The sequence below is a fragment of the Heptranchias perlo genome, chromosome 2 (genome assembly GCF_035084215.1).
Source record: "Heptranchias perlo isolate sHepPer1 chromosome 2, sHepPer1.hap1, whole genome shotgun sequence".
NCBI classification, from domain to species: Eukaryota; Metazoa; Chordata; class Chondrichthyes; order Hexanchiformes; family Hexanchidae; genus Heptranchias; species Heptranchias perlo.
The window spans coordinates 42,152,503-42,180,008 of NC_090326.1; the positions used below are offsets into that span (position 1 = coordinate 42,152,503).

Sequence of the window (27,506 nt, forward strand, 5' to 3'; positions counted from 1 at the left end):
CATCAGAGAACCTTAAATCCTAAATCTACAGCTGTTGTACTGCAATCCCCAAAACTGAACCAGTTTCATAGTTGACTAAAGGACATCATGCTGTTTTGAAATATAGATAAATCATAAAATTTCTTTGTTCAGTCTATTTTTTCAATACTCATTAGACATTACTGGCATACTGATGGAGTAAGGCTGAAGTGGCATGTACAATCTCCCTGTATTAGCTTTACAGCACTAAAAAAATCAACTAAAAACCACATGAAGTGACTCTTAGAAAGGAACACAAACACACATATCGATAGTATAAATGAGAATATAAAAATCAAATGGTGTGGGAGATGAATTATAAAGTTCCAAAAATAAAAAAATAGAAGTGAATGGATGAAACAACACCATTACTTGTAAATCTTAGTATTAAACAGTTTTTCATTTTTAATTCATCTGTGCCCAAGACAGGTGAGAAATGAAAGTTTCCAGCTGTAGTTTATTATATAAAATCATGATTACATCAAAAACGTTGAAATTTCAAAAGAAAAACCAAACAGCAGAAATCAGGTCACAAGGTTACCTACAACCATAAAGAATGAGTGAAATGTAACTCCCTGCATGTAAATGAGGCAGATTAGTACCACAACAACAATTCAAACAACTGCTAGAGATTCCAGCAGCAATACATGCAAATTAATAAAATGCCAATTCGAAGCTTTTTTTGTGTTGGGGAGGGGGAGGGAAAGGGAAAGAGGATAATATCTGTACAACCTGCTGACTTGAGATGCTAGGGGTGTAAATAGGGGTAATGCTAAAAGGTTACCCTCTACAAAAGTGTAGAATAAAATGAACTCACTGAAGGCCAATGAAACATTGGAAAATCTCAGTGTTGAATTTCTCTCTCTCCCTGGTGAAGGTAAAGTGAAGGTTAAAAAAAAGATACACCCCCATTCTTTCCTGCCCCCTCAGGAAAGAATGGAGGAAAACTGAAAACAGGATTTTAAAACAAGTCAAAGAAAAAAATAACATTGTAACTCAGTTTGTTCACTTTAATGTCTTCTTATCCACTTTTAAAAACAGTCATCTCTTTTCAGGTAACCTTTGCAGTTGAAAACTTCTTAATGCACATACGAGTTTTTCAAACTCTATCCAAGTATATTTTGCAGAATGGTCTCCAATCAATGAGGAAGTTATCCATTTGAAAGGTACCGTTGATTGCTCCACCCATGGCACACAAAACCAAATAAGCCCATAAATCCCAAGTGCATGTCAAAAACATACAAAATTATTCTCATTCAGATAGTATCTGACTCTAGAAAACACACATCACAATCTTGTTTAGTTTCCTGAGATACAGATGAACTCATACATTTTCCACTCATTTCACCGTTCTAGGATATTATTATAATGGCTGAGCAAAAACTTAAGTCTGTGCAATGGTTTATTTCACCCAGACCATATTAACTATACGCACACTGGTTCAGAGCATACACCCTAGAATAGAAGCATTCAAGACTAGGATAAAAAATGATGCAATGATTACGTACATGTGCTAATATCATTTCAGATATGAATCACAAAGTAATGACATCCCAACATGTTTGCATTAAATAGCCTGTGCAGGGGGGAAAAAACTCTTAAAATTGTCTCTATTCTGACATCTTAAGGGAAAGCAAAAGGCACTGAGCCACCCTATCAGAATTCAATTCTTGGTACCCATTGCAAAAGTATACACAAGTCAAAAGCAATTTCTTTGTAGAATCATTCACATTAAGTTGTCAAAATATTGACCAGCTGCAATTTTTCTTTTTAAACATAAGCTTAAAACATGTTGAAATGGCAAAAATCAGCAATTTTATCTACAGCTGAGTGCATTTTGATGAAAAGCTCTTGTCCAAAAAAATAAATGTATTCTTAAATGGTTCTACTGCTCAGTCCATTGATTTTTTACATTTTTTTTTTAATATGGTTAGATGGCATCTCTGCATTATCCCCACCGTTCAACAAAAATGGACAGGATCAAACACTGAAGGTTAAAAACTGAAGTTACTACTCGTCTGATCCCACAGTTCTCTTCACTCGCTTACGGGGTGACCTCCTTGGGGAAGTTTTGTCTGTAAAGAAATTAAGTTAAATACATAATTAGAACAAATTGCTACAATAAGCATAAACCTAATTTTCAAATATCATTTATGACAGTATAGCAGCTACAACTAAACAGGACAAACTCAAACTGGTTATTTTCCAACTATGAAGTTTTAATAATTTAAATTACATTGTAACATTCCATTTTCTGCCTTAGTCTTCGAGGCTCAAGGTAGTGTAAAACAAGATGACAGGTAAACAATCTGCTCTCTGCCTTCTGCTAAGGGCACTCTGAACCAGCAGAAAGATAGCATGCAACAGCATGACAATTCTTCTCTTTCCTCCTAGGCCTGCACAGCCACATTGTGGCGATGAAGAATTCTAAGGCATTTCATGTGCATCTGACGAATGAACCCGCATCTTAGGCGGAAAGGCTACATTTTGAATAGGAGTCCTAATTCGCAATCACATTTGGGATCTCACAGTCAACGCACACGCACACCTCCACTTTGAAGTGTACCCAGTTTTAGGTCACTGAATTAGTTGATATTTCAAAACAAACATTTAGAAATTTACGATGCCAACAATTGGGTGAAAGGCAGAAACCCAACTTTTATAAAAACAGTTTGTTAGTAGGAAAACGTCAAATGTCTACAGTCAAATGTCATGAACCTCGAACAGGTTTTTGGCTCCAGCATTTAACAGCTGTGGGATCTATGCACTTCTGATCAAAATCATTCAATGGGTACTGAAATTTGACTGTCATAATTAAGGTTATAATACTGGATTGAAGTATTCAAAGATAGTGTCAAACCCACAGTAATTGTTTAGTTTCATTCAGACTTGCTTTTAGTTTTGTGAAGGTTGGCTCCATCAAATGCCAATGGAAGCAAGTGGAGATATAGGGCTCATTTTCTAACTGTTGCCATGCCTAGAGATTTCACAAAACAGGAGGTCTTAAAAATGGTGACCATACACTTTTTAAATTAAAAAAGTAAAACCATCCAAACATTTGTGTATATAAACTAACAAAGGGCTTTAAAGATGTGTAGAATTTTAGAAGAAATATATACTGTATATAGTTTTGTTCAGCATAATCTCTTTTCATCCTGCTCAAGCATGCTGCAATAATTCTCAGTATACTCCTATCCTCAGCTGAAGCCCTGTAGTCACAGCACCATCATTGGCTCTGCATGATATTTTCCTTTAATGCTGGACTTTATTGTACAATGCCGTCCTAGTTCACACAAAGTATTTGTGCCCAAGACCATGAAGGTGGAGCATACATTCATTTATACTGATTATGTTTTAATGAATGTATCAGTGATTTTCTAATGTGCATTTGTTCAAGTGGAAGAAGAGATCATGCTGAATAAAAATATACACTTTACCATGCACAAAATTGGCATGGCAGCAAGGTACAAAACCAAAGTAATATTACTGGATCCCAAACCCCTTTACAATATTGGATCCAAAATTTAACAGGCGCCCCACCGAAAACTCGAATAAAACAGCAGTATTCTAACCTCAATTTTGAGCTACTTTTAGTAAAATATACATGAACAATGGAAACGTTTGATCTCACCTCGTCTACTCTGCACTGAAGGCACAAGAAAGGCAAAGCAAAAGATAGCAAATATATTAGAATCAATGTCTTAGAAACCATTTTCTGTTGAAACAAAGACTCAAGTGCAGATTTGTACTAGAGCAATAAGATGCATTTGTTTCTTAATCAAACATACAATAGAAATGTATCCACTCCAACATGCAGGAAACCAATCTCAGTGACATTCTATTCACACTCCAGCAGAAAATGTCCAAATCAGAAGCGGTAGCACTTTTATATTCAAGGTTTTTTTAAAAAAAGTCTTAAGAGGACTGGTTGATGCACTTAGGATGCTACTCTGATACAATACAGATTTAAATTTTGAAAAGCAGGTGTGCAATGGCAAGAGAGAGCTTAAAGATGCATGGTGTTTCTCTTTTTGGGCAAAATGCTGCTTTGCTTAAGTTTGGCAATGGACAATATAGAACAGATTATCTTTTGAGTGACCACAAAGCAGTGAATGCAGAGTTAATATATGAACAGTACACAAACGACAAGAGGGAAGTGTGAGTCAGTTCATAACTAGTCAGTCTAAATCTTGGGGCTATTATGGCTTTGCAATACAGAGAGTCAGCATAATCTATGTAAATATAGCATGTACACTGGTTTATGTAGGTCTATTAATAATACGCAATTTAAAAAAAAATTGCACCATTATGCTAAGCTGAGTTCTACCAATATGATGGCCACCAACCTTTTAAAAACAAGAGAGTACATTCAATGGTGTTTATCTAAGCATGGTCAGTTATAACCAGGGCTACTTGAAAATGCATTCATTACTAATGCTGTATTTTGTTAAATCTTAAAAATACATGAATTACAGACAAAAAAAACAGTACACTTACAGCCCTACTCAACATTAGTAGCAAGTCAATGAAACTATTTGCAAGAAACCTACTAATTACTGAATTTAGCAAAGATCCTTAAATTGAAACTGTGCAAGTTTTGCACAAAGAGCAGGATGACAAATAAAAACATCAGAGGCGGAAGCAATTGTAGAGCTGCAGCAGATTCATCTGCACTCAGCCAGCAACAGATCTCGCAGTGATGCAACTACTAGTTAAATCATGCAGAGCCAAGATAAAATAAATGCTCGGGATTAGGAGGGCCACCTTAACAAGCCAAAACAAACATTGTACAAAACTCCCCTACCACTGATACAAGTAGCCCACCAAAAGCTGGCTGGTAATTCTTCTGCAGTACATCTAGAGTTAAGCACCAAGACTCCACCCTTCAAAAAGGGGGGATACATGTGTGGTCTGAAAAATCCTACTCCCCCAAATTTTGAATTAGTACCCATGTGCAATCTCAGCACAGCCATTTACCAAATGTTAAACTAAACACAAGTCATTAAAAGATGGTCAGTTACGAAAGGAAAAAAAAAAGATAATTGTGCCACTTCTTAATAATGGGTTCAGCAGCAGTATTGGAAAAGGCCGGGTGGAATTTCACATTGACCCCGGTTAATTCAGATTAGAATTTTTTTTAAAAAATGACATTTGCCAGCTGATTTAAAAAGGAAAAAAAAATCACAACGACACAGTGGGAGCGCATTTACTAGCATCATCATCTGGTTATAATCATAGTTTTCCATGGACCCAAATCTAAATCCATAGGAAAAAAAATTCTCATCACAAGTGTCTCCTTCCATCAACCCAAGCATTAAGTGAATATTACACTTGATCAGTGATAATACCAGAGTCAGTCTGTGATTATTTACCGATACTAACATTTTAAAATAACTCTTCAATACTGCACAAATCTAACTGCAAACATCAAACCAAACAAGGCAACAAAGCAGGATGGATGCAAGTGTAAAAATTGGAATTCTGTACGCCCACTTTCAGATCTTTTTGATCTACAAGTTACTTACTGATTTGGTTCAGGGTTTCTTGAGGAATCCAACTCATATCTACATTATTGTGGTTAGATGTACCCATCTCTACTTTAGAAGTTGGTCGTCTTCGCTGATTGGGAAAAAGAAAATAAATGTTGAAGCAACCAAAATACATAGGTTTCACAAACAAGTTTTAAAAATACTCCTGTTGTCCAGGCTGACATCTAATTTTTAAATAGGTTGATTTTACACAGGGTGAAAGTGAGGATACAACTCAAGAACTAGCAGGGTATATGGATGTAAAGCACACTAATTTTACCCACTTATTTTAACTGAGTATTAAAAGTACATTTGATAAGAATCATAGAACTGGAGTGTTAAAACATTCAGGCACTGGTAAAGTTGCACAGAAGTGGGATACAACGCAGTGTTTAAAAAAGCAGTGGGGTAAGGCTTTCCCGCGTGATCAGCTGGAACAGAGTGGGACCGAGCAGATGAAGGGAAAAAAAAGACAATTGCGCCACTTCTTAATAGTGGGTTCAGCAACAGCATTGGGAGAGGCTGGGTGGAATTTCACATTGACCCCAGTTAATTCAGATTAGAATTTTTTAGAAAATTACATTTGCTAGCTGATAAAAAAGGATCACAACTACATAGTGGGAGTGCATTTACTAGCATCATCATCTGATTTTTTACAGAAACGAGTCTGAATGTTGAAGTTGTCAAGTATGCAGACTCCAGATTTATGGTCAAACTGCCAACTCCTTGCTGGATAACAGGTAAATGACTAAATTGCAATTAGTTATAGGCAACAAAGTTAAATTTCCCAAGGACTTGGATGTTAAACTAATAGGGGACATTCCTCCATAGAAAAAACATTATTTGCATTAAATCCAAGCAAGTACTAATAAAGCCAATTATCATAAATAGATCTATTTACTAATTTTAGTTAAAAAATAACTAGTACCACTTTGCAAGATAGCTTATATTCAATCCACAACTTTTGCATAAAAAAGAAAATAATGACAGTATTAGACTTGATACAAAAAAAAGTCTACGTGGTCAAAGTTAGCAACGGAGTATCTGAAATTTTTGGGGGTTTGTTTGCGGAAATAGCACAGGTCACCCAAGTATTTGTAACTGACATCACATGCCAAATTAATACCATAGCGTCAACATGCAAAAGTTTAGTGTCATAGACGACCATTTTAGGCTTGAACACTTCTTCCTCTGAAGAATGCAGTGCAAACTAACTGCTAGGTCAAACTGCAGATGCCAACGAATTCATAAAGGGTGACAAAAATAAAATGCACCAGAATTTAAACACCAACAAACTGTACATACCTTTCTAGATTCTAGGAGTTGGTGGATACCAACCACAACAAGTAAACCAAGACCAGTCAGGAACACGTACATGAAGATTCTAGAATTTAAAGTGTTTATATTAATTTTTGTACCTGGATCTATTGCAGAGAATTTTAGTTTGGAAAAAGAGCATCAGTCTGAACAGAAGGAAAAAAAAAATCTATACAGCAGAAGTTATGCTAAACCTTTATCAAACACTGGTTAGGCTTCAGCTGGATTAAAGTGTCCAATTCTGGGCACCACACTTTTAGGAAGGATGTCAAGGCCTTAGAGAGGGTGCAGAAGAGATTTACTAGAATGATACCAGGGATGAGGGACTTCAGTAATGTGGAGAGACTGGAGAAACTGCAGTTGTTCTCCTTAGAGCAGAGAAGGTTACCAGGGGATTTGATAGGTGTGTTCAAAAGCATGAAGGGTTTTGATAGAGAAGGAGAAACCATTTCCAGTGGCGGACGGATCAGTAACCAGAGGACAGATTTGAGGTGATCGGCAAAATAGTCAGAGGCGACATAAGGTAACATTATTTTTACGCCGTGAGTTGTAAACTTTCGGAGCCCTACTCAGCAGATACACTAAGATTGGACTCGAGGGGGGTGGACTGTAGGCTCACTCGTGGATTTTCTCATCTTTTTATTGTATATCCCAGAAATACAATGCCATCTGAGGGACTCCATGGTTGAAAACACATGCTACAAGCATATGCCTACAATTGGCAGAATTATAAACAGGATTTTTTTTTTAAAAAAAGGAAGTCACTGCTTTGCAACAGATTGCAGAGCATGTTGCTTGCTCTAGAAATAAAATTCGAGCTGTGATTAGGGTGACACTTTTATGTAGCACTTGAATATTTTCACAGAATATAATCAGGTTCACATAAATAGTTAGGTCCCTAAACAATTAAACCTGCATTAACACAAAGGTATTAACCTTCAAGTTAGCAACAAGAATAGGCCATTCAGCCCCTCGAGCCTGTTACATACCAACTAAGAGCAGGAGTTGGCCATTCGGCCCCTCGAACCTGCTCTGCCATTTGATAAGATCATGGCTGATCTGATTGTGACCTCAACTCTATTTTCCCGTCTACCTACGACAACCTTTGACTCTCTTGTTAATCAGGGATCTATCTAACTCAGCCTCTGGGGAAGGGAGTTCCACAGACTCACGACCCTGAGAGAAAAAATTTCTCCTCATCTCCGACTTACATGGGAGACCCCTTATTTTTAAACTGTGGCCCATAGTTCTAGTCTCTCCCACGAGGGGAAACATCCTCTCAGCATCTACCTCTTCAAATCCCCTCAGGATCTTATATGTTTCAATAACATCACCTCTCATTCTTCTAAACTCCAGTGTATACAGGCCCAACTTGTCCAACCTTTCCTCATAAGATAACCCCCTCATCCCAGGAATCAAATCGAGTGAACCTTCTCTGAATTGCCTCCAAAGCAATTATGTTCTGCCATTCAATTAGATCATGACTGATCTGTATCTTAACTCCATATCCCCTAATACCCTTGCCTAACAAAAATCTATCAATCTCAGTTTTAAAATTTTCAATTGACCTAGCCTCAGCAGTTTTTTGGAAGGGGTTGTTGGGGGGGGGGGGGGGGGTGGTAATGAAAACAAGATTTCAAGTTGCTACAGGCTGCACACCTATTTTGTCATAAGCCACAGATTATTGAAAAAAATTGTGAATTATGGAAAAATTAATTATAGCCTGATAAGTAGCAGTAATCCTATGGGCAACACTTAGAAAGAATTAAAAAGTATAGGGTAAAAGCAATCAGATATCCATTTATTTAGAAAAAATGTGTTGATTGGTTTTAAATAACAAATATGAATTTCATCCATCAGTCCAGTTGGATAGAATTAACCCATAGCCTACTACTCATTTCTATTGAGTAACTAAGCATATTTTCAGCAGGCTAGAATATTAATTTATATTGTCTAAACTGAAACTATACTGTGGCACCAGGTTTGGGAAAAGATCTTAAATCAATCAACTTTGCGTACAAGCTTCAAGATTAGGCAGATTTCTTCCTAGGTAGATTTAGGAAATGCAACGGTTAACAATGTATAGCAAAGATTAAAACAGAGTAGTAAAACTATGAAACTATTACACCATACATTCCAAGTTGAATTCAATAACAGATTTCCTAGAGTAAATAAATTACAAATTATAAATATCAAATTATATCTAGAGAAGCAGCCAAGCATTTTCAAATTGAAAAGACAATGTCCAATTATTCCATGGATTGGGATAATTTAACTGAAAATATATATCTGCAGTTAAGCATTCAAGTGCATCTTTTAAAAGGCCAATCTACACAAAGTCACACATTATTGGGAATAACTGACTTTTGGGAAAGGTGTTACACATAACTTGTTCTTTTAAAAAAAAATTAATTCAATTCCAGCTTCTCTAGTTAACATGATGTGAGAAAACAGTGAAGCTTGTATCTTTATTATCAGGTGGGGGAAGTCAGGTGGGCCTAATTGCAAATGGGTACAACTGAGACATGTAGCTGAGCAAAAAGGCACATTCTTAGATATAATAGAAAAGCTACTGCATGAAAACTGAAATATCCAACATTAAAACTTTTGTGAAAACACTTTAAAGCCACAAAATAAACATGGATGAAGGGGAGTTTGGACCATCTTAGCAACTACATCTAGAAAAACCTGTAAGTCCCCAAGAACACCCAACTGCCTTTTAAATGACTCCCAGGTTTTTACCTCTAATAACCAGTTCAAGATGATTGCAGAGGACACTGTGGACAAATGAAGTTTATTTAAAAATTGGAGGATGGAGGTGGGAAAGCAAAATAAAAAAGGGGGATTAATCACTTCCATGACAGCAACATTTAAATACAGAATTTTGATAATTAATATCAATAAAAATGATAACATAAATCCCTATCTGACCACCAGAAATAAAACAGTCAACTTCACTCAAAAATCATCCAATGTAATCCTGCTACAGAAATGGGATAAACTAATCTCTTTTGAACACTTACGTTTCTCCATCCAGCCCATCTTCTCGCTCAGTTATCGTAACAGTCTGGTTGAAAACTGCATCACGGAAAATATTGCCCTAAAGAAAAAGGAAATGTCAGCTATCCAAATACAGCAAAAGCCACTAACAGATCTATAGATGACACTTTAGCCACCTCACATGACCCTAACTAGACTGAGATGGAGGCACTTACACTGGCATCCTTGTAGTTGAGGTTGATGACTAATCCAAATGGTCGGCCTCCCATTGGTTCAGCAGGGATAAATGAATACTCAAATGTAGCTTGACGTTGGGACTGCACCAATGTGTTCAGCTGTAGTGCTGTGAACTGCAAGAGAAAAGATGCACTTACATTACTCTCCAACTGAAGTTTGATTTCATTCTGCACTACAGGTAAAGTACATACTTTTGGTCAAGAGTGAACATGCACTATGAAACTCACTGCTACAAAACAGTCAGCATTAGGGGGATTGAAGTTTAAATGTTGGACAAAAAAAATTAAATCAGAATATTGCCAAGATAAAGGTTTGAATGAAGTGCTACAAAGCAAGTTCCCATCCACCTTCCACTTCAAACATGTACGGAAATGAGTAAAAGTATGCAAGGCTATTTGACCGCCAATCTGATTTTACTTAAATAATTTGTTATTTTAATATCAATGTCAGGTGCACTTAATTTAACATGGTCATTATGACATTTTACTTTTAAAAAAGTACTCACATTTTGAATGTAGAACTGATAGTCTTGAGGATAACGAAATGAGGCATCCAAAGATTCCACTACAAACTCTTCATTGCCCTTGTTGGTAAAACCAACCAAGAATTTCACAATGTTGTTAGCTGGGAAAACTAAAAGGACAGTTAAGAATGAGCATTAAAAAAAGATTCTACACAGTAACCTCCCTTTTCTCCATCCCCCCCACAAATGTGCAGTGATCTCCTCCAGTGAGGGAAGAAGGGGCAGATATGGTCACAGGCATCTACATTATTAATGCAGATCCGAGTTAAGAATAGTATTTTCCTTCCCAGCTGTGACAGCACTATGTGCCTGATGGATTAAATGCCAGGCAGCACTGCGACACTACAATCACGGCTATGGGGAAACTCTTTAAAAAAATAAGAAAAAAAGGACTTGCATTTATATAGCAACTTTCATGACCTCAGGATGTCCCAAAACACTTTATAGCCAATTAAGTACATATGAAGCACTTGCTAATTTTCACCCCTACCTCACCTTCACATGGTCCATCTCCGACTCTTCCATTTCTAGGGGTAGGCTGTCCATCAATATCTACTATAAGCCTACCGACTCCCACAGCTACCTTGATTACACTTCCTCCCCCCCCCACTTCCTGTATGGACTATTACATTCTTCCAGTTTCTCGGTCTCATCGGTTCTGACAACGTCATCTTTTACACCAGTGCTTCCGATAAGTCTTCCTTTTTTCTCAACTGAGGATTCTCCTCCACTGCAGTTGACAGGGCCCTCGACCGTGTCGGTCCCATTTCCCGCATTTCTGCCCTCACCCCCAAAACCACGATAGGGTCCCCCTTGACCTCACCTTTCACCCCATCAGCCTCCACCGTCAAAGGATCAACCTCCACCATCTCCAGCGCTATGCCACCAAACATATTTTCTCCTCCCCTTTCAGCATCTCCGTGACAACCTGGTCCGCTCTTCAAATTAACCCCAACACCTGTTCCCTTTCCCCGGCACCTTCCCATGTAAGCACAGGAGAAGCAACACCTGCCCTTTCACCTCCTACCTTCCCATCATCCAGGACCCCAATCACTCCTTCTAGGTGAAACAGTGATTTACTTGTACTTCCTCCAACTTAGTATATTGTATTTGCTGCTCACGATGCGGTCTCCTCTACATTGAGGAGACCAAACACAGATTGGGTGATCGCTTTGCTGAACGCCTCCGTTCAGTCCGCAAACGTGACCCTAAGCTTCCAGTCGTTTGCCACTTTAATTCTCCATCCCACCCTGACCTCTGCCTCCTACATTGTTCCAATGAAGCTCAAGGAACAGCACCTCATCTTTCCATTAGGCGCTTTATGTTGAGGCCAGAAGGCTGTAGAGTTCAACAACTTCAGGTCATAACCACTGCTCCCATTTTTCTCAGACAGCAGGTGCTGGTAATGGTTCTGCTGTAATCATTTACATCTCCTCTAGACCCATCTTTTGTTTCTTTACTTGTCCTGTTACCACCCCCTTTTGCCTTGCACCATCATTCCTTTTGTCATTTAATTACTCCTGCCCTCCACCCTATCACAGCCCTTCCCTTTGTTCTTTCCTCCGGCTCTGCACTTGCTTAAAAACTGTTAAATTTCTAACTTCTTCCAGTTCTGATGAAAGGTCATCAGCCTGAAACGTTAATTCTGTTTCTCTCTCCACAGATGCTGCCTGATGCATTGAGTGTTTCCAGCACTGTTTTTATTCAAGAACTTTTGAAGTGTACTGTTGTAATCTAAGAAATGCGGCAGCCACTTTGCACGTAGTAAGGGCCCACAAACAGCAACGTGATAATGACAAGATAATCTATTCTAATGATGTTGATTGAGGAATAAATATTGGCAAGGACACTGGGAGAACTCCCCTGCTTTTCTTCAAATAGTCTTCTTCAAATAGTGCAGTGAGATCTTTTACATACACCTTAGAGGGCAAACAGGGCCTCAGTTTAACGTCTCATCCGAAGGACAGCACCTCCGATAGTGCAGCACTCCCTCAGTACTGCACTGAATATCAGCCTATATTTTGTACTTGAATCTATAGAGTGGGACTTGAACCCACAACCTTCTGACTCAGAAGAGTTCTACCTCTGCATCACAGTTTGAGAGAATGTACATGGTGACATGGGATGAGAAGGGTTGGGGAACCCAATGATGCATTTTAAAGACACATGTAGAAAGTTGTAAATAAATGTGGTTAAAAAAGTCATTTTTCTATCAATGCGAGAAGAGATTTAGCACAGCAAGTCACCTTCCAAGCCTCTAGCCAAGGAATATTGTACACCAGTAATAGTCAACAGGAATGAAAAATAGATATTTAAACAAAAACAGTAAGACCATTAACTCAGTGCGACAAGTGTTGCTCCAATGTTGAATTTGTAAACTGAATACATTTTGGGGCAAAAGCAAAACAATACATTTTAGATTACATAGCGTGATAATTTATTTTATACTTACAATTGTTTTCCCGACCTTCTCCCTTCACAAACAGAATAGTTGTGTCAGCATTGGGAGAAGCTTTTGGTTCCCCGGATGTCAAGTCTTCTTCTTCCTCCTCTTCGTCTTCTTTTTCATCTTCCATCTATAGCGACAAACAAAATCACACCATCACAACGCAATAAAAAAAATCACAAAACTTCAGGACAGATTAGTTGCAGCTTTTGAAATTCATCAACAATATGCTCAACTCTCCCAGATACAACAACCACCTCAGAATTGAACAATGGATACTTGACCTATTGGGATATATATTACCTGGAATAGTAAAATGTCAAAATAGAAATGAACTCATGATTATGCCATAAGTCAAACCAATCTTGTCTTAAACCATAGAATAGCCTCATTTAGTTTAGGCATTTTGAATTATGAACAAAAACTTACATATCTAAAACCGTAACCCATTAGGAAAAGATTTAAAACAAATCAGAGGTGAGTGTTATAACTGAAATTACAAGAGTGACAAAAAAACCTTTTAGATGCTACCATAAAGATACATCAAAAGCAGCTTAATTTTGAGCATGTACAAACCAATATCTGTTGACAATTTTAAGGAAAAGTTGTTCCCAGGCATGTTAAATAAAAACTACAATCCACTACAGAGAATGCACTATGCATTCAACAAAAACATAATTCTACATCATTGCACAAGAAGAATATTAAGGAAACTATTAAAATATATAATTGAAAATGTTAGGAAGGTGGAGTCCTTGCATGTTACAGTTTAACCAGAACTAGAGAACTCACAATGTCTGTTGGCTCATCCTCTTCTATTTCCGCTTCATCATCTTCATCCTCCACTACAGAATCATCTATACCCTCCTCATCTTCTGTTGGGTCATCTGCAGCAACAAAATGCCCTGCACCTATTGATATCAAAAAAAAGTGAATTTTAGTCATCTTTAAGTATAATATTTTCTATTTAGAGATTGAAGCTCTTCTTTTGTAAAGATAAAAGCTATTTCAAATTTAAACATGTCTTGCGCAGCAAGTTTAAGTTAAGTGTGCCGTTTGGTGACATGTTGCTTGTAGTTTTTTTTTCCCCCTCAGTGCTGTATAAATTGTTAGTGGGGATTTCTGCACACTTGTTTCTAGGTAGGTTTACACTTGTCCAATCCAAGCAATTACAGCACTGAAAGCAAAATACCGCAGATGCTGGAAATCTGAAATAAAAAACAAAATTCTGGAAACACTTGGCACCTGTGGAGAAAGAAACAGCGTTATCGTTTCAAGTCAGTCATTGACCTGAAACATTAACTCTGTTTCTTTCTCCACGGGTGCTGCCTGACTTGTTGAGTATTTCCAGCATTTTGTGTTTTTAATTACAGATCTGATATACTGTCCATCCCCAATTTTGAAACAAGTATTTTGGTCAAGTCAGATTAATTACTGTGAATTAAGAATCAACTGTTCCATAATACTCGTATTTAGCTTGAAAAAAATTACACAAAATAGTTCTCAAATTAAAGACAAACCTAAATGTATTTGGTCACATCTGTCCCCTCCCCCAGTCACTGGATGTTATTTTGTTTCCCTTTGGGCTTTTGTTTGGTTCTTGGTAAAGCCCAGATTGGGCACTCACCATTTGTGGAACTCTGAAGATGAACATAAGCCATGCCAATAAATGGCACATCAACATGCTTTAACACCATGACCCTGAAAACAGACAGGACTGCAGTTTCATTTGCCAGGCGATTAAAGTAGTCTGGGATGCAGGTTTACAGCAGAAGTTCAAGCTAGGCTTAGATAATAAACAAGATTCCATTTTGATCAACACAAAACCTGCAGGGTTCCATTTTAAAAGTGGACAAGTTCATGCTGAATGCAGTTTAACTCTCACATAGCAGCTTCAAACTCAGACATTTTAACAAAGACAAAAATATATATTCGCATATGGGACATTTTACCAAAGGGTGATCTTTAATGTAAGAAGATTAGGTTAATTTAGATATGGACTGGAGAAATCTGTTTTTGATTACTATCCTTAGAAGTGAAACCAGCAGAAATAACCAGTCTTTAAATCAGGTGGCAATTGGAGAAATTTAAAGGACACCAGTTGAGAAAGTTATTGCTCAAACTTGCCTCAGTGTTCAGCAAGTCAATGGTCCATTTTCCTTCCTTTGCAGAGATTAAGGGCAGCAAAATGTTTCTAGCTGAAGCACAGACCAAATGTCATTGGAGTCTAAGAATCAAACATTCTTGAGAAGAATCCAGTGCTATAATAGCCTAACAGGAACAGGATTAGTTGGGGGGGGGGGGTAGAGAAACAGGGAGAAGCGAAGAAGAGGAAGTGGGGAGATGAAAGAAACAAATAAGGTGCTCTTATCTCCAGTTTCATCTAAGGATCGTGTCCCCACAATCTACCCATTCTCCAACAGAAGAGTTCAATTCCATGAGCCTCTCTTCATAATCTACAGTCTCCATCTAGGAATTATCCTGACTGCTATTTTATAAACTTTTTGAAATGTAATATTCCCATGAAGACAGGGTGCCTAAACTTGCACACAATATTCTAAACATGGCCTCAGTGATTAAGTGTTTGAAATCAAATCTTTTAGTTTAGTTTATGATCAAATGCCTTCAAGATAGATCTGAGTTAGTTGAATTAGTCTTGACAATACAGTAAAAATCATCAGATGCTTAGTGACTGAACAATAATCACACCCATGACTGTTTTCATGTGAAAATCTGTTTTCCTGAAGGGGAGATTTTCTCAAAAAAAGTTAGAAACAAAGGGGGAAAAATATGAATGTTAAGATGAAAATGGTTGGGGAGGAAATGTATCAAGCAACCTAGGGTGACTGGTGCTCATATTTTCTCTTGTGAAATCCTGATCTCTGCTTGCAGCTTTCAGAGTTGGAATCAAAATGCACCAAAAATTAGGCTATTACGCCTATGAAATGTGTTACCACTTTGTAGGGAGACACAGTGGAACATCGCAAAACATCATCCTACATCAAACTAGAACACTTTTTCCATTTCTTCCCCGTTTTATGCAGAATTTTGGTAGAGAGCAGCAGATTATCATTGCTGTTGGCTTTCCTCATTGCTACAAAAAGGCCGGAAGTGCTGAGTGAACATTCTAAATGAAGTTTGTACAAGAATTTCAATCCCTAGTGAGTTCTCAACTCAAGGGGCCAGAAATCGTGCAGAGCAGCGAGGCAATGCTCACCGTCACTCCTGCAAATTTAATTAACGAAAATACTTACTGTGGGCTCTGTGGCATCCAATTGCTTGAATTTGAACTTTAAACAAAACGTGCGCTATCAACCCAGCCTCTGCGCAGCGTGAATTGCCGTGCGGCTAGAAACGTCTGAGAAGACACGCCCACAAAATCTGTCACGAAGAGAAGTCAAGCCCACAGATTCAAGCTGCATTGCTCAAGCAGGCGAGCAGACTTCATTCATTTAAAGTTAGTATTCTGGATGTCATTGTAAATAAAAAATTTTTTTTAATAAAAAGCCAAAGAAATAATTGAATTAAATAATTAAATTAAAGAGACAGAAGGGAAAAGTAAAAGAAAAATTAATTTAATTTTTAAAAAATGGCCAAAAACTATTAAAATAAGAAGTAATATGAGACTCCACATTTTTAAAAGTTAGTTAATTTTTTAGTTGTTTGACAGACATTAAGACTAACTGCGCTTTTAAAACTTAACTTAGACCTGGTATTTTTAAGCTATCTATTTGGTGGCGTAATTAGTTACTTTCCAGCTGGGTAGATAAGCAAGTTGGCACTTCTTCCAATGATTTCTATGATTGCAGTGTGCGATGGCCCTTTAATCCAAAGTTGTCATATCGCCGGCGAACCAATAGGAGCAAGTTCACGATTTCTGCATTTTACTGTGAGTGTGCAAACGTGGGAACTTGATTCTTCAATTCACCACTAAAAACTGAGCGCTGTTGAGTTCCTCTATTATTTCGAGAGCGATTTCTGGCCCTATGTTTTTGAATGAAGCTTTTTGAATTCAATGAACCTTATGCCTATCTACTGAGGTTATATATTTTGGGAGGCAAAACATGGAATGCAAGTATACATACAATGCAAAGTTGCTGAAAGGGGTTAATGTCCAGAGACCCATGGGTTTATACACAACTCTTTAAAAACGTGTGCGCAAGTAGATAAAGCCAGTCAATAGGGTTTTAATAACAGGGCATCTCAGTTTTATAAATAGGGTCTAATTTTAAAGGGGGTGCAGGAAGAGAGACCTGGGGGTGTGTGTACACAAATCTTTGAAGGTGCAGGACAAGCTGAGGAGGCTATTAAAATAACATATGGGATCTGTGGCTTTATTAATAGAAGCATATAGAGTACAAAAGCATGGAAGTTATGCTAAACCTTTATAAACCACTGGTTAGGCCTCAGCTGGAGTACTGTATTCAATTCTGGGCACCACACTTTAGGGAGGTTGTCAAGGCCTTGGAGAGGATGCAGAAGAGATTTACTCGAATGGTACCAGGGATGAGGGACTTCAGTTATGTGGAGTGACTGGAGAAGCTGGGGTTGTTCTCCTGACAGCAGAGAAGGTTAAGGGGAGATTTGAGAGGTGTTCAAAATCATGAATGGTTTTGATAGAGTAAATAAGGAGAAACTGTTACCAGTGGCAGAAGGATCAAGAACCAGAGCATATAGATTTAAGGTGATTGGCAAAAGAAACAGAGGCGGCATGAAGAAAAAAAAATGTATGCAGGAGTTGTAATCTGGAATTAACTTTCAAAAAGGAATTGGATAAATACTATTCGGGAAAATTATTACAGGGCTACGGGGAAAGAGCAGGGGAGTGGGACTAATTAGATAGCTCTACCAAACAGCCGGCGTAGGAACGGCGGGCCAAATGGCCTCCTCCTGTGCTGCAGTATTCTATGATTCTATGATAGGGGCATAGAGTTAAAGAGCAAAGAGGTAACAGTTAATATTTACAAGACAATGCTTAGGTCACAGAGTACTCTGCAGTTTTGGGACACCCCTTTGTAGAAAGCTCATTAAAGCCATAGAGATCTGACAATATAGATTCACTAAGATACCAGGGATGAGAAACTATAATTATGAGGAGAGACTTGAAATACTGGGACTATTTCCATACTGTGGGGAAAGCTAAGAAGATTTAATAGAGGTTTTTGTTTAAATTATGAAGGGTTTTCATAAAGTGAATAGGGAAAGACCGTTTCCTTTGGTTGGGAAGTCAGTGATGAGGTATTACCATTTTAAAATGGCTACTAAGAAAGTGAAAAGAGTGGTTAGGATAAAATACTTTATGCAGTGAGTTTTTAAACAAGAAAAAAGTTTTGTCACAGGGAATAGTTGAGACAGAGATCATTGCATATTTTGAGTGAAAAGTGGATATATAATTAAAACAGAGGAAGATACATGGCTGTGGACCACGAACAGGGCAGTAGGAGTAGCATTGGATTGTTCTAGCGAAGAGCCAGCACTGACATAATGGGCCAAATAGCTTTCTTCTGTTCTGTAAACTTCCATGGTTCACTCAATGTTAACAGACCAGCTCATTTGTAGTGGCTAAAGAGGAATCAGGAATTGTTATTTTTCTTTTTTTAAAATAGTGTTTTCTCTGACATTAAACAGTTGTAATAAAAATAGAAAATGCAGGAAATACAAAGATCAGTCAGCATCTTGTCTAAAGAGAAAAGGTACGTTAAAAGATTTTGGATGTGTACTTTTCATTGGAACTGAAGATGAGTATACCACCCACTCTTTAATGATGCTGTCTGACCACTTTGCATTACCTGTAATTTCAATTTTCATTTCAGATATCAGGTTTTCCTTTTTATGAAACACTTGAATTTCTGTTTAACAGTGCAATTGCAAATATGTTGGAGACACTAGTTTGTACCTCTGCATAAACTGACAACTTGCATTTACGTAACACCTTTAACAAAAAAAAATGCCCTATAGTACTTGAGGTTTGAGGGTGCCAAGCCAGTATGGGAAAAGAATAGGATAGTGACTGAAAGCTTGATCAGTGAGTTAAATTTTGAGGCAGTTTTGAATGGAGAGGTTAGGGAAGAAATTCCAGACAGTAGGGCCCAAGTGGATTGAGGCTAAAGGAGAGAGAAGTTGAGGTCCAGGGCTAAATTCCAGAGAAGGATCCAGGCAGCTGAAGACCCTGCTACAATTGGAGTGAAGGGAGTGAGGCACAAAAGGTAGAGTGTGGGGGTGGGCGGTGGGTGGTGGGTGGCACGGCCAGGTTAGGATGGAGGCACGGAAGGGTTTAAAGACAAAAGGAAGGACTTTAAATTTGGGGGATGGGGAGCCAACGTAGATGATAGGCAAATAGGATCCTGTGGAGCAGTTTTAGGCAAGTAGTCTATGGAGGGTTGAGGATGGGAGGTCAGCAGGGAGAGTGGCAAAATAGTCCAGTCTGGAGGTGACAAAAGAATGTATAAGCGTTTCAGTAGCGAAGAAGCTGAAGTGGGGCAGTTGCGGGCAATATAGTAGAGGTAACAGTAAACGGTCTTGGCGACCATGGGGATCTGAAACTCAGTTTCAAGGTCAAATAGGAAGCCAAGATTACAAACAGCATGGTTAAACCTCAGACACTGGCTGGGGAGGGGAATGGAGTCATTGGCTGAAGATGACGGCTTTGATCTTCCCAACGTTGAGCTGGAGGAGGTTATCCAAAACTGAATTCAGCAAAAAAGGACCAAGAGATTGATTAAGAGGGGAAAGAGAGAGTATGACAGTAAACTTGCAAGGAACATAAAAGTGGACTATAAAAGCTTTACAAGTATGTAAAAAGAAAAAGATTAGTGGAGACAAATGTACGTCCCTTACAGTCAAAAACAGGAGAATTTATAATGGGGAACAAGGAAATGGCAGAGCAATTAAACAAATACTTTGGTTCTGTCTTCACAGAAGAGGACACAAATAACTTCCCAGAAATGCGAGGGAATCAAGGGACTAGTGAGAAGGAGGAATTAAAGGAAATTAGTATTAGTAAAAAAAAAGTGCTGGAGGAATTAATGGGACTGAAAGCCAATAAATCCCCAGGGCCTGATAATCTGCATCCCAGAGTACTAAAAGAGGTAGCCATGGAAACAGTAGATGCATTGGTCATCTTCCAAAATTCTGTAGATTATGGAACAGTTCCTGCAGATGGGAGTTGGCAAATGTAACCCCACTATTTAAAAAAGGGAGAGAGAAAACAGGGAACTGCAGACCAGTTAGCCTAACATCAGCAGTAGGGAAAATGCTAGTCTATTATAAAGGATGGGATAACAGGACACTTAGAAAATATCAACAGGATTAGACAAAGTCAACATGGATTTATGAAAGGGAAATCATGTTTGACAAACCTACTGGAGTTTTTTTTTGAGGATCTAACTGGTAGAATAGATAAGGGAGAACCAGTGGATGCGGTTTATTTGGATTTTCAGAAGGCCTTTGATAAAGTCCCACATAAGAGGTTAGTGTGTAAAATTAAAGCACATGGGATTGGGGGTAATATACTGGCATGGATTGAAAATTGGTTAATAGACAGGAAACAGACAGTAGGAATAAACGGGTCTTTTTCGGGGTGGCAGGCGGTGACTAGCGGGGTACCGCAGGGATCAGTGCTCGGGCCCCAGCTATTCACAATATATATCAATGATTTGGATGAGGAAACCAAATGTAATATTTCCAACTTTGCTGATGACACAAAACCAGGTGGGATTGTGAGTTGTGAGGAGGATGCAAAGAGGCTTCAAGGCGATTTAGACAAGTTGAGTGAGTGGGCAAATACATGGCAGATGCAGTATAATGTGGATAAATGTGAAGTTATCCACTTTGGAAGGAAAAACAAAGAGGCAGAGTATTATTTAAATGATAAATTGGAAAATGTTGATGTACAAAAGGACCTGGGTGTCCTTGTACACCAGTCACTGAAAATAAACATGCAGGTGCAGCATGCAGTTAGGAAGGAAAATGGTATGTTGGCCTTCATTGCAAGAGGATGAGAGTACAGGAGCAAGGAAGTCTTACTGCAGTTATACAGGGCCTTGGTGAGACCACACCTGGAGTATTGTGTGCAGTTTTGGTCTCCTTATCCAAGAAAGGATATACTTGCCATAGAGGGAGTGCAGCGAAGGTTCACTGGACTGATTCCTGGGATGGCATGACTGTCGTATGAGGAGAGATTGGGTCGACTCGGCCTGTATTCACTCGAATTTAGATAAGAGGGGATCTCGTTGAAACGTATAAAATTCTGACAGGGCTAGACAGACTGGATGCAGGGAGGATGTTTCCCCTGGCTGAGGGGGGCAGAATGAGGGGTCACAGTCTCAGGATACGGGGTAGGACATTTAGGACTGAGACGAGTAGAAATTTCTTCACTCAGAGGGTGGTGAATTTGTGGAATTCTCTACCACGGAAGGCTGGAGGCCAAATCACTAAATATATTTAAGAAGGAGGTAGATAGATTTCTAGACACAAAAGGCATCAAGGGGTATGGGGAGAGCGGGAATATGGTATTGGGATACGGGGATCAGCCATGATCATATTGAATCGCGGAGCAGGCTCGAAGCTCCTATTTTCTATGTAGGACAAGCAGTCCAGTAGCACAGAGACAGTTGAGAAGTAGGGCTGGGTGTCACTGTCATATGTGTGGAACCTGAACCCCTGCCTGCAGATGATATCAACAAGGGGAATCATGTAGTTGAGGAGGGTGTCAAGGATAGATCCTTGGGAGACTCAAAATTTGACACTGTGGGAGGGGGGGAAATAGAAAGCATTGCTGGAGACGCACTGTTCAGTTTTGTAAAGGTAAGACTGGAACCAAAGGGAAGTCCCACAGAGCTAGATGCCAGAGAAGGGTTGGAGGAAAATTACACGGTCAACCATACTGAATGCTGCAGACAGGTGGAGAAGAAGGGCTTATGCACCATGGACACAGTCACAAAAGATATTGGGGTAGAGTTTCCACCAGTTATACCAGCGCAATGCAGGCGGAATCACCCGAACCAGCGCAAAAGATCAGGGAATTTTAAAAGTAATTGAGTTACGCCCAAAACCACTGACGTTCATGTTTTCTGCGATCTTTTACTCTGGTTCAAGATTCAGTTCGCCCGAACCAGGCCCCACCCACAAAAGTGGCTATGCTCCCAGGTTGACATTGAGATTCCTCCGACTGCGCTGGTTTGGGAAGGCTCTTCAAATTTAGCTCATTTTCTTAGGTTCACGAGCACCAGTAGGCATATTTTAAAAGTTTTTTCAGATCAAAAAATATTTCATTTACCAAGAAACTGACTAGTGCACACCAATGAAACTAGTAAATGGGTCAGTATAGTTTATAAAGAGTCATTTTCAGTGATTTTAAATCAGATTACTCACAGGTGGAGGACTGGACACCCTTATTAAAAATGCTTATTTTTGGTGATAAATCCTTTTTCAGCGGTATTAATAAAACTGCACCAGGTTATCACTCAAATACATCAAGGAATACTTTTCAAAATGGAAAAAAAGTGACATTCTATTATGCTGCCCGATTGATTGCACTAGTTCATTGAAGATTCTGCTTTTGCAAACGAACTTTAGTGGAAACTTGAACTTAACCAGCGCGTTTTGAGCACAATTTCCCGACTGTGCACAAAGCGGTAAACTCTATTCTCCATGGAGTTTAGAAGAATGAGAGGCAATCTTATTGAAACATAAGATTCTGAGAGGGCTTTACAGGGTAGATGCGGAGAGGCTGTTTCTCCTGGCTGGAGAGTCTAGAACTAGGGGGCACAGTCGCAGGATAAGGGGTCAACATTTAGAACTGAGATGAGGAAAAATTTCTTCACTCAGAGGGTTGTGAATCTTTGGAATTCTCTATCCCAGAGGGCCGTGGTTGCTTAGTCGTCGAGTATATTAAAAGGCTGAGATAGATAGATTTTTGGACTCTAGGGGAATTGAGGGGTATGGGGATCGGGCGGGAAAGTGGAGTTGACGTCAAAGATCAGCCATGATCTTATTGAATGGTGGAGCAGGCTCGAGGGGCCATATGGCCTACTCCTATTTCTTATGTACGCTATTGTTGTGACTTTGGTTAGAGCTGCAAGTTTAGTGGGAAAAATAAGCTTCCAACTACTCTAGTGGACTTCTTGTACAGAAATAAAGCCATAAAGTGGTGAAACAGCAGTGTCAAACTATCACACATTTAAAAAAGTTGAGGGAGTTACCATAACTTTTAAAATAAAGATGTCCTCACAACAAAACATGTTAAAATTAGGTTTAATTAAATTAGAATATATGTTGTTTCCAACATTATCATGGAGATGCTCAGCAAAAGTGATGGTCAGACAAAGAGAGAGAACCACAAATCTGTTGTACAATATACTGTGTAATGTATGGCCATAATTTATTTGCTGCTAAATAAATCAATGGTTTGGAAAAATCTATTAACAAATTACACTATCCCTGTTGACACAGTCTTAACAAAAAAAGTATAACTATATTTTGAACTCTACACATTTAGCAAAGCAGAACAATTACACTGGAAAAGTGAAAATGTTTAAAAGTGGACTTGACAGTTTGAGAAATACAACAGATCTTTTTTAGTACTATATAATAAATAAAAAAGTTGTGTATCATAGATTGAACAAAAGCAGTATTTAAAACTACTCTAAAGCTATCCTATTAAAGATAATAACCTGAACCACTGAGTAATTAAAATTCCAGATTTTCTGAACTTTGAACAACTCAATTTAATTAAGAGCCATTATACTAGAGTATAATGCAAATCAGTAGTTTCGATAAAAAAATATAACTTTAAAGCCTATGATGCACATTCCCACTTCTACAATTCAACATAAAAAAGGAGAAAAATAATTAGTAAAAACGCTGAATAAAGATCACAGAAAATAAAAGCTTGCATACGAGTCACTGCACGTCAAAAGTACAATGTTACAAAAAAAAGTCATTGATTGTCTCGCTGCATCGGATCGGCTCCTTGTAGTAAAGCTCACAAATTACAGCCTGAGAGTGAGTGCAGCTACTGACACGTCAGCTCTAAACTGGGACCCGTTGCAGAGACTCAGCTCAGGACACAGCAATTCGGCGTAAAATCACTCAGGGTCCATGTACAAGGACGATTCAAAAAAAAAATCACCCTGTACCAGATAATCAATACCAAGTTACTAACTGCATCAATCAGCAGGCGGGCAGGCAGACCAGACCAGACCAGACCCGACCACCTCCCCTTCCCCCTCCATCACCCGGAGAAGAATTTATGGGGATTTCCCCCCTCTTTCAGTCTCTTACCGGGGCCGTGCTGGAACAGGCTGAGGGGCAAGGCAAGTAGTAGCAACAAGAAGAGCTTGTGGAGTCGGCCCATGGCGCGCACTGTGCCCGAGGAGCGCTGTCGGACGGAGGATGGCTGTAGATTGCTCTCTGCTCCGAGTCGCTCTCGGTCTCTCTCACCCTGGCGGATCTCCGGCTCACTCTCTCCTAATGGCGTTCATTTCCATCCGGGGCCTTCCGTCAAACGGCGCAGGGTGAAAGGTCATAGCCCGGCAAGAGGTTAATGACGTTTGAAACTTTTAATTTAAAAAAATGTTTGATTTTAGATGGGGGTGGGGGTGGGGGCGAGACTAAATGTTTAAACTGGGCGAAGAGAGACAATGCAACTTTAATCTTTAGTGTCAAAAGAAAAAGCACGTCGAGCTACGGAGTGCGGTGTGTTTTAAATGTTTTGTACGGGCCGAAAGCAAAGCTTCTCTTCTCTCCTCTCCTCTCCTGCAATCGAACTGTCTGCAGCGCAGCGTCATGGCGTCACACGTTCCGCGTAACCAGGGGCAGCAGGACCGCGCGGGACCCCGGCCCGGCCCGTCTCGTCAGACAGAGATGGCCCCGGTGATAGGAGGTGTCGCTGCCCACCGCAGAGACCGCTAACCGACAGGACCAAAGGGCGAGAGAGAGAGAGAGAGCGGCCCGTGTTTATAAAACAACCAGCCCCCCCACCTTCGCCTCTTCCAGGCCCAGCTGATCAAGAACACTCCGTTAAAGCCTCTGGCTCAGCGGCCTCTCGGTGTCAGGACCCCCGGGGACGGACGGACTGACTGACTGACTCAGCTCCCATTAAGGAGGCTCACTTGTTTTTCCAATTTGGGCGACGGTCTGAGCCCAAAACAATAACCCGTTCCAGCGGCGGATGGACCTGGTGTGTATTTCCAGCACTTTCTGGTTTTATTTCAGATTTCCTCCATTTGTATTCCCCCCCCCCAATCTCTAAAGGTGATAAATGCTTATAATAGTCGGTTGGATGTTATAATCTATCTGCATTTTGAATGTAATTCATCGGCTGTGAAGTGCCTTCAGAGAGATGGACATCAAAATAGTTCTGAACGAAATTCAGTGAGTCACTCCTAATGATGTGCACTTGAACAGTCTGTACATACAGACCAAACATAGTCTGCACATGGTAAGTCAGATAAAATCGTCTCTCAACAGTCTGTCGTGTTTCTCTCTCCTCTGTCTCTTTGACTTTTTCTTTTTAGGAGGGAGGTGGTGGGTAGAATGGAGAGAAAGGAGCTGCAAAGGACTGCAGAATGCACTTTCCAGTGCCAGCCCTCTGAGACTCTCTTCTCAACCCTCTCATCCTACCCCTCTCTGTCTTATCCTACCTCCTTTCCCTCTCAAGTCTTTGAAAGTGTGGTCACCTTCCAAATCCATGCCAATCTTTCCCTCAACTCCATGTTTGAACCTCTCCAATTAGGTTTCCGCCCCTCCCACAGCACTGAATCGGCCCCAATCAAAGTCACAAATGACATCTTCTGTGACTGTGGCCATGGTGACCATCCCTCCTCAACCACCACGACTGCTCTGCAGCCTTTGGCACATTCAACCATGCGATCCTTCTCCAACACGCCTCCTCCATTGTCTGAGTGGGACTGCCCTCATCTAGTTCCACTCTTACCTATCCAGGTGTCGTCAGAGAATCTCCTGCAATAGCTTCTCTTCCCTTTCCTCTTTACCCCACCCCAGGACCTCCAACCGACCCCCACCCCAGGACCTCCGACAACTGAGGCCCTCCCTCCGATAACCCCCCCCCCCCCAATATCTAATGCTTACCTGTTCACTTACCTCTTCCTTCCTCTTCTCCCATCCAACTGAGACCGGCCTATCAATCAGGCCGGCCTGTCGGCGGGAAACCGACAAAAGAAATGTCTTTATGTCAAAATCATGATCAGGAAATTCCCCCATCCCGATAAAATCATGCCTATGCTGTCAGGTTCCGCCTGTATGCTGCCGAAACCCAGCTCTACCTCACCACCACCTCTCTCAACCTCTCCACTGTCTCTGTGTTGGTAGTCTCCTTGTCCGACATCCAGTCCTGGATGAGTCACAATTTCCTCCAACTAGACATTGGGAAGACCTAAGCCATTGGACCAAATTTTGCTGTAGCAGTGCATCTAATGGCAGCTGCTGTTAGTTATACTTGCCCTTGCACGTTTAGGTTTTTAAATTTTTTGGGTGGCAAGTTGCTGAAAGTACGAGCTGATAATGGGACAGCGAGGGAAACAGGGCATCTGGAACCTGAGCGAACAGGGCAACCAACTGTATATCTCCTTAAACCAATTAGATTGAAGGATTGTGAAATTAACAGAGCAAGAATTGAGAGGGAAGTGTAAATTAGAGTGGGTGAATTCATTGTCAAATCAGGTACAGAAAGAGAAATAAAGAGAGGGAAGGAAAGACTGGATTAAGAGAGAGAGAAAAAGAGACGGGAAGGAAAGTTTTTTAAAAAACAATTAAAACCTGAAGGAATGAGACTCTACACTTGTAATGGTTAATTTTCAGTGCCAGAGAGGTTGATTGGCAGTAATTAACACTTAGAACTTTATTGAAAGGGTACTTAAACTAGAATGGACAAGACAACTTTCTGTGGGGAGTTTAGTTCGTATCTACCGCGCAAACACAGGAACTTCATTGCTCCAAATGCATATAGTGCTATGAATAGAATATAGCTTAGTTTGCCAAAGTGAGATAGAGTGGATGACAGAGGCTCGAACAGCAACAGGGAAGGAGGGAGGGAAAGCATGCAAAGACTGGCAGGGCAGGGAAGAGGAAGCAGATAGGATAGGGTTCCCAACCCTATTATCCTGGAGTCTCCAGGAATTAAAGATTAATCTCCAGGAAACTGCTGCAAACAACCCAGGAGAAAAATCATAGGGACTATTTTTTTTTCATTTTCTTTGAACGCTTTCATTTATTAGTTATAAAAAATATTGGAGCTGGGGGAAAAAGGCTGTTTGACTGGATGACTCTTGACTGTCAATCAGGTAAGAGTCTGTTTGCTTTCCAGCTGGTGTGGGAAGGCGGTGCGTGTGAGGATAGACTGTCGGGCGACTGATAGCGGGAGCGTGGGGAATGGGATGGTTGGAGGCAGCAGGTCATGTGATGAAACCTCCAGAAA

At 39.8% G+C, this 27,506-nt stretch overlaps 2 protein-coding genes across 5 annotated transcripts in view; one reads left to right on the plus strand and one right to left on the minus strand.

The window, feature by feature from the left end:
* Positions 1–457: 457 nt before the first annotated feature.
* ssr1 (signal sequence receptor, alpha) lies at positions 458–24,596 on the minus strand. 2 transcript variants are annotated; one of them, XM_068001806.1, is made up of 10 exons: positions 24,353–24,596; positions 13,862–13,980; positions 13,076–13,199; positions 10,606–10,733; positions 10,079–10,213; positions 9,887–9,963; positions 6,852–6,930; positions 5,544–5,637; positions 3,650–3,664; positions 458–2,093 (listed from the first exon to the last, which is right to left on the minus strand). In XM_068001806.1, the coding sequence occupies exons 1-10, from the start codon at positions 24,423–24,425 to the stop codon at positions 2,029–2,031; spliced, it is 909 nt and encodes a 302-aa protein (XP_067857907.1). In that variant the 5' UTR covers positions 24,426–24,596; the 3' UTR covers positions 458–2,028. The 2 variants fall into 2 exon arrangements, with proteins under 2 accessions (XP_067857907.1, XP_067857908.1); XM_068001807.1 differs by lacking the exon at positions 3,650–3,664 and having other exon boundaries at positions 24,353–24,592.
* A 258-nt stretch (positions 24,597–24,854) lies between these two features.
* nphp3 (nephronophthisis 3) overlaps positions 24,855–27,506 on the plus strand; it is an 83,607-nt gene continuing 80,955 nt past the window's right edge. Inside the window, exon 1 of one of the 3 annotated variants that reach the window (XM_068001799.1) lies at positions 24,855–25,250. The gene's annotated coding sequence lies outside the window, so the exon portion shown is untranslated. Of the gene's footprint in view, positions 25,251–25,492; positions 25,512–27,506 lie in introns of those variants that run through there. The other 2 variants (XM_068001797.1, XM_068001798.1) reach the window with 2 other exon arrangements.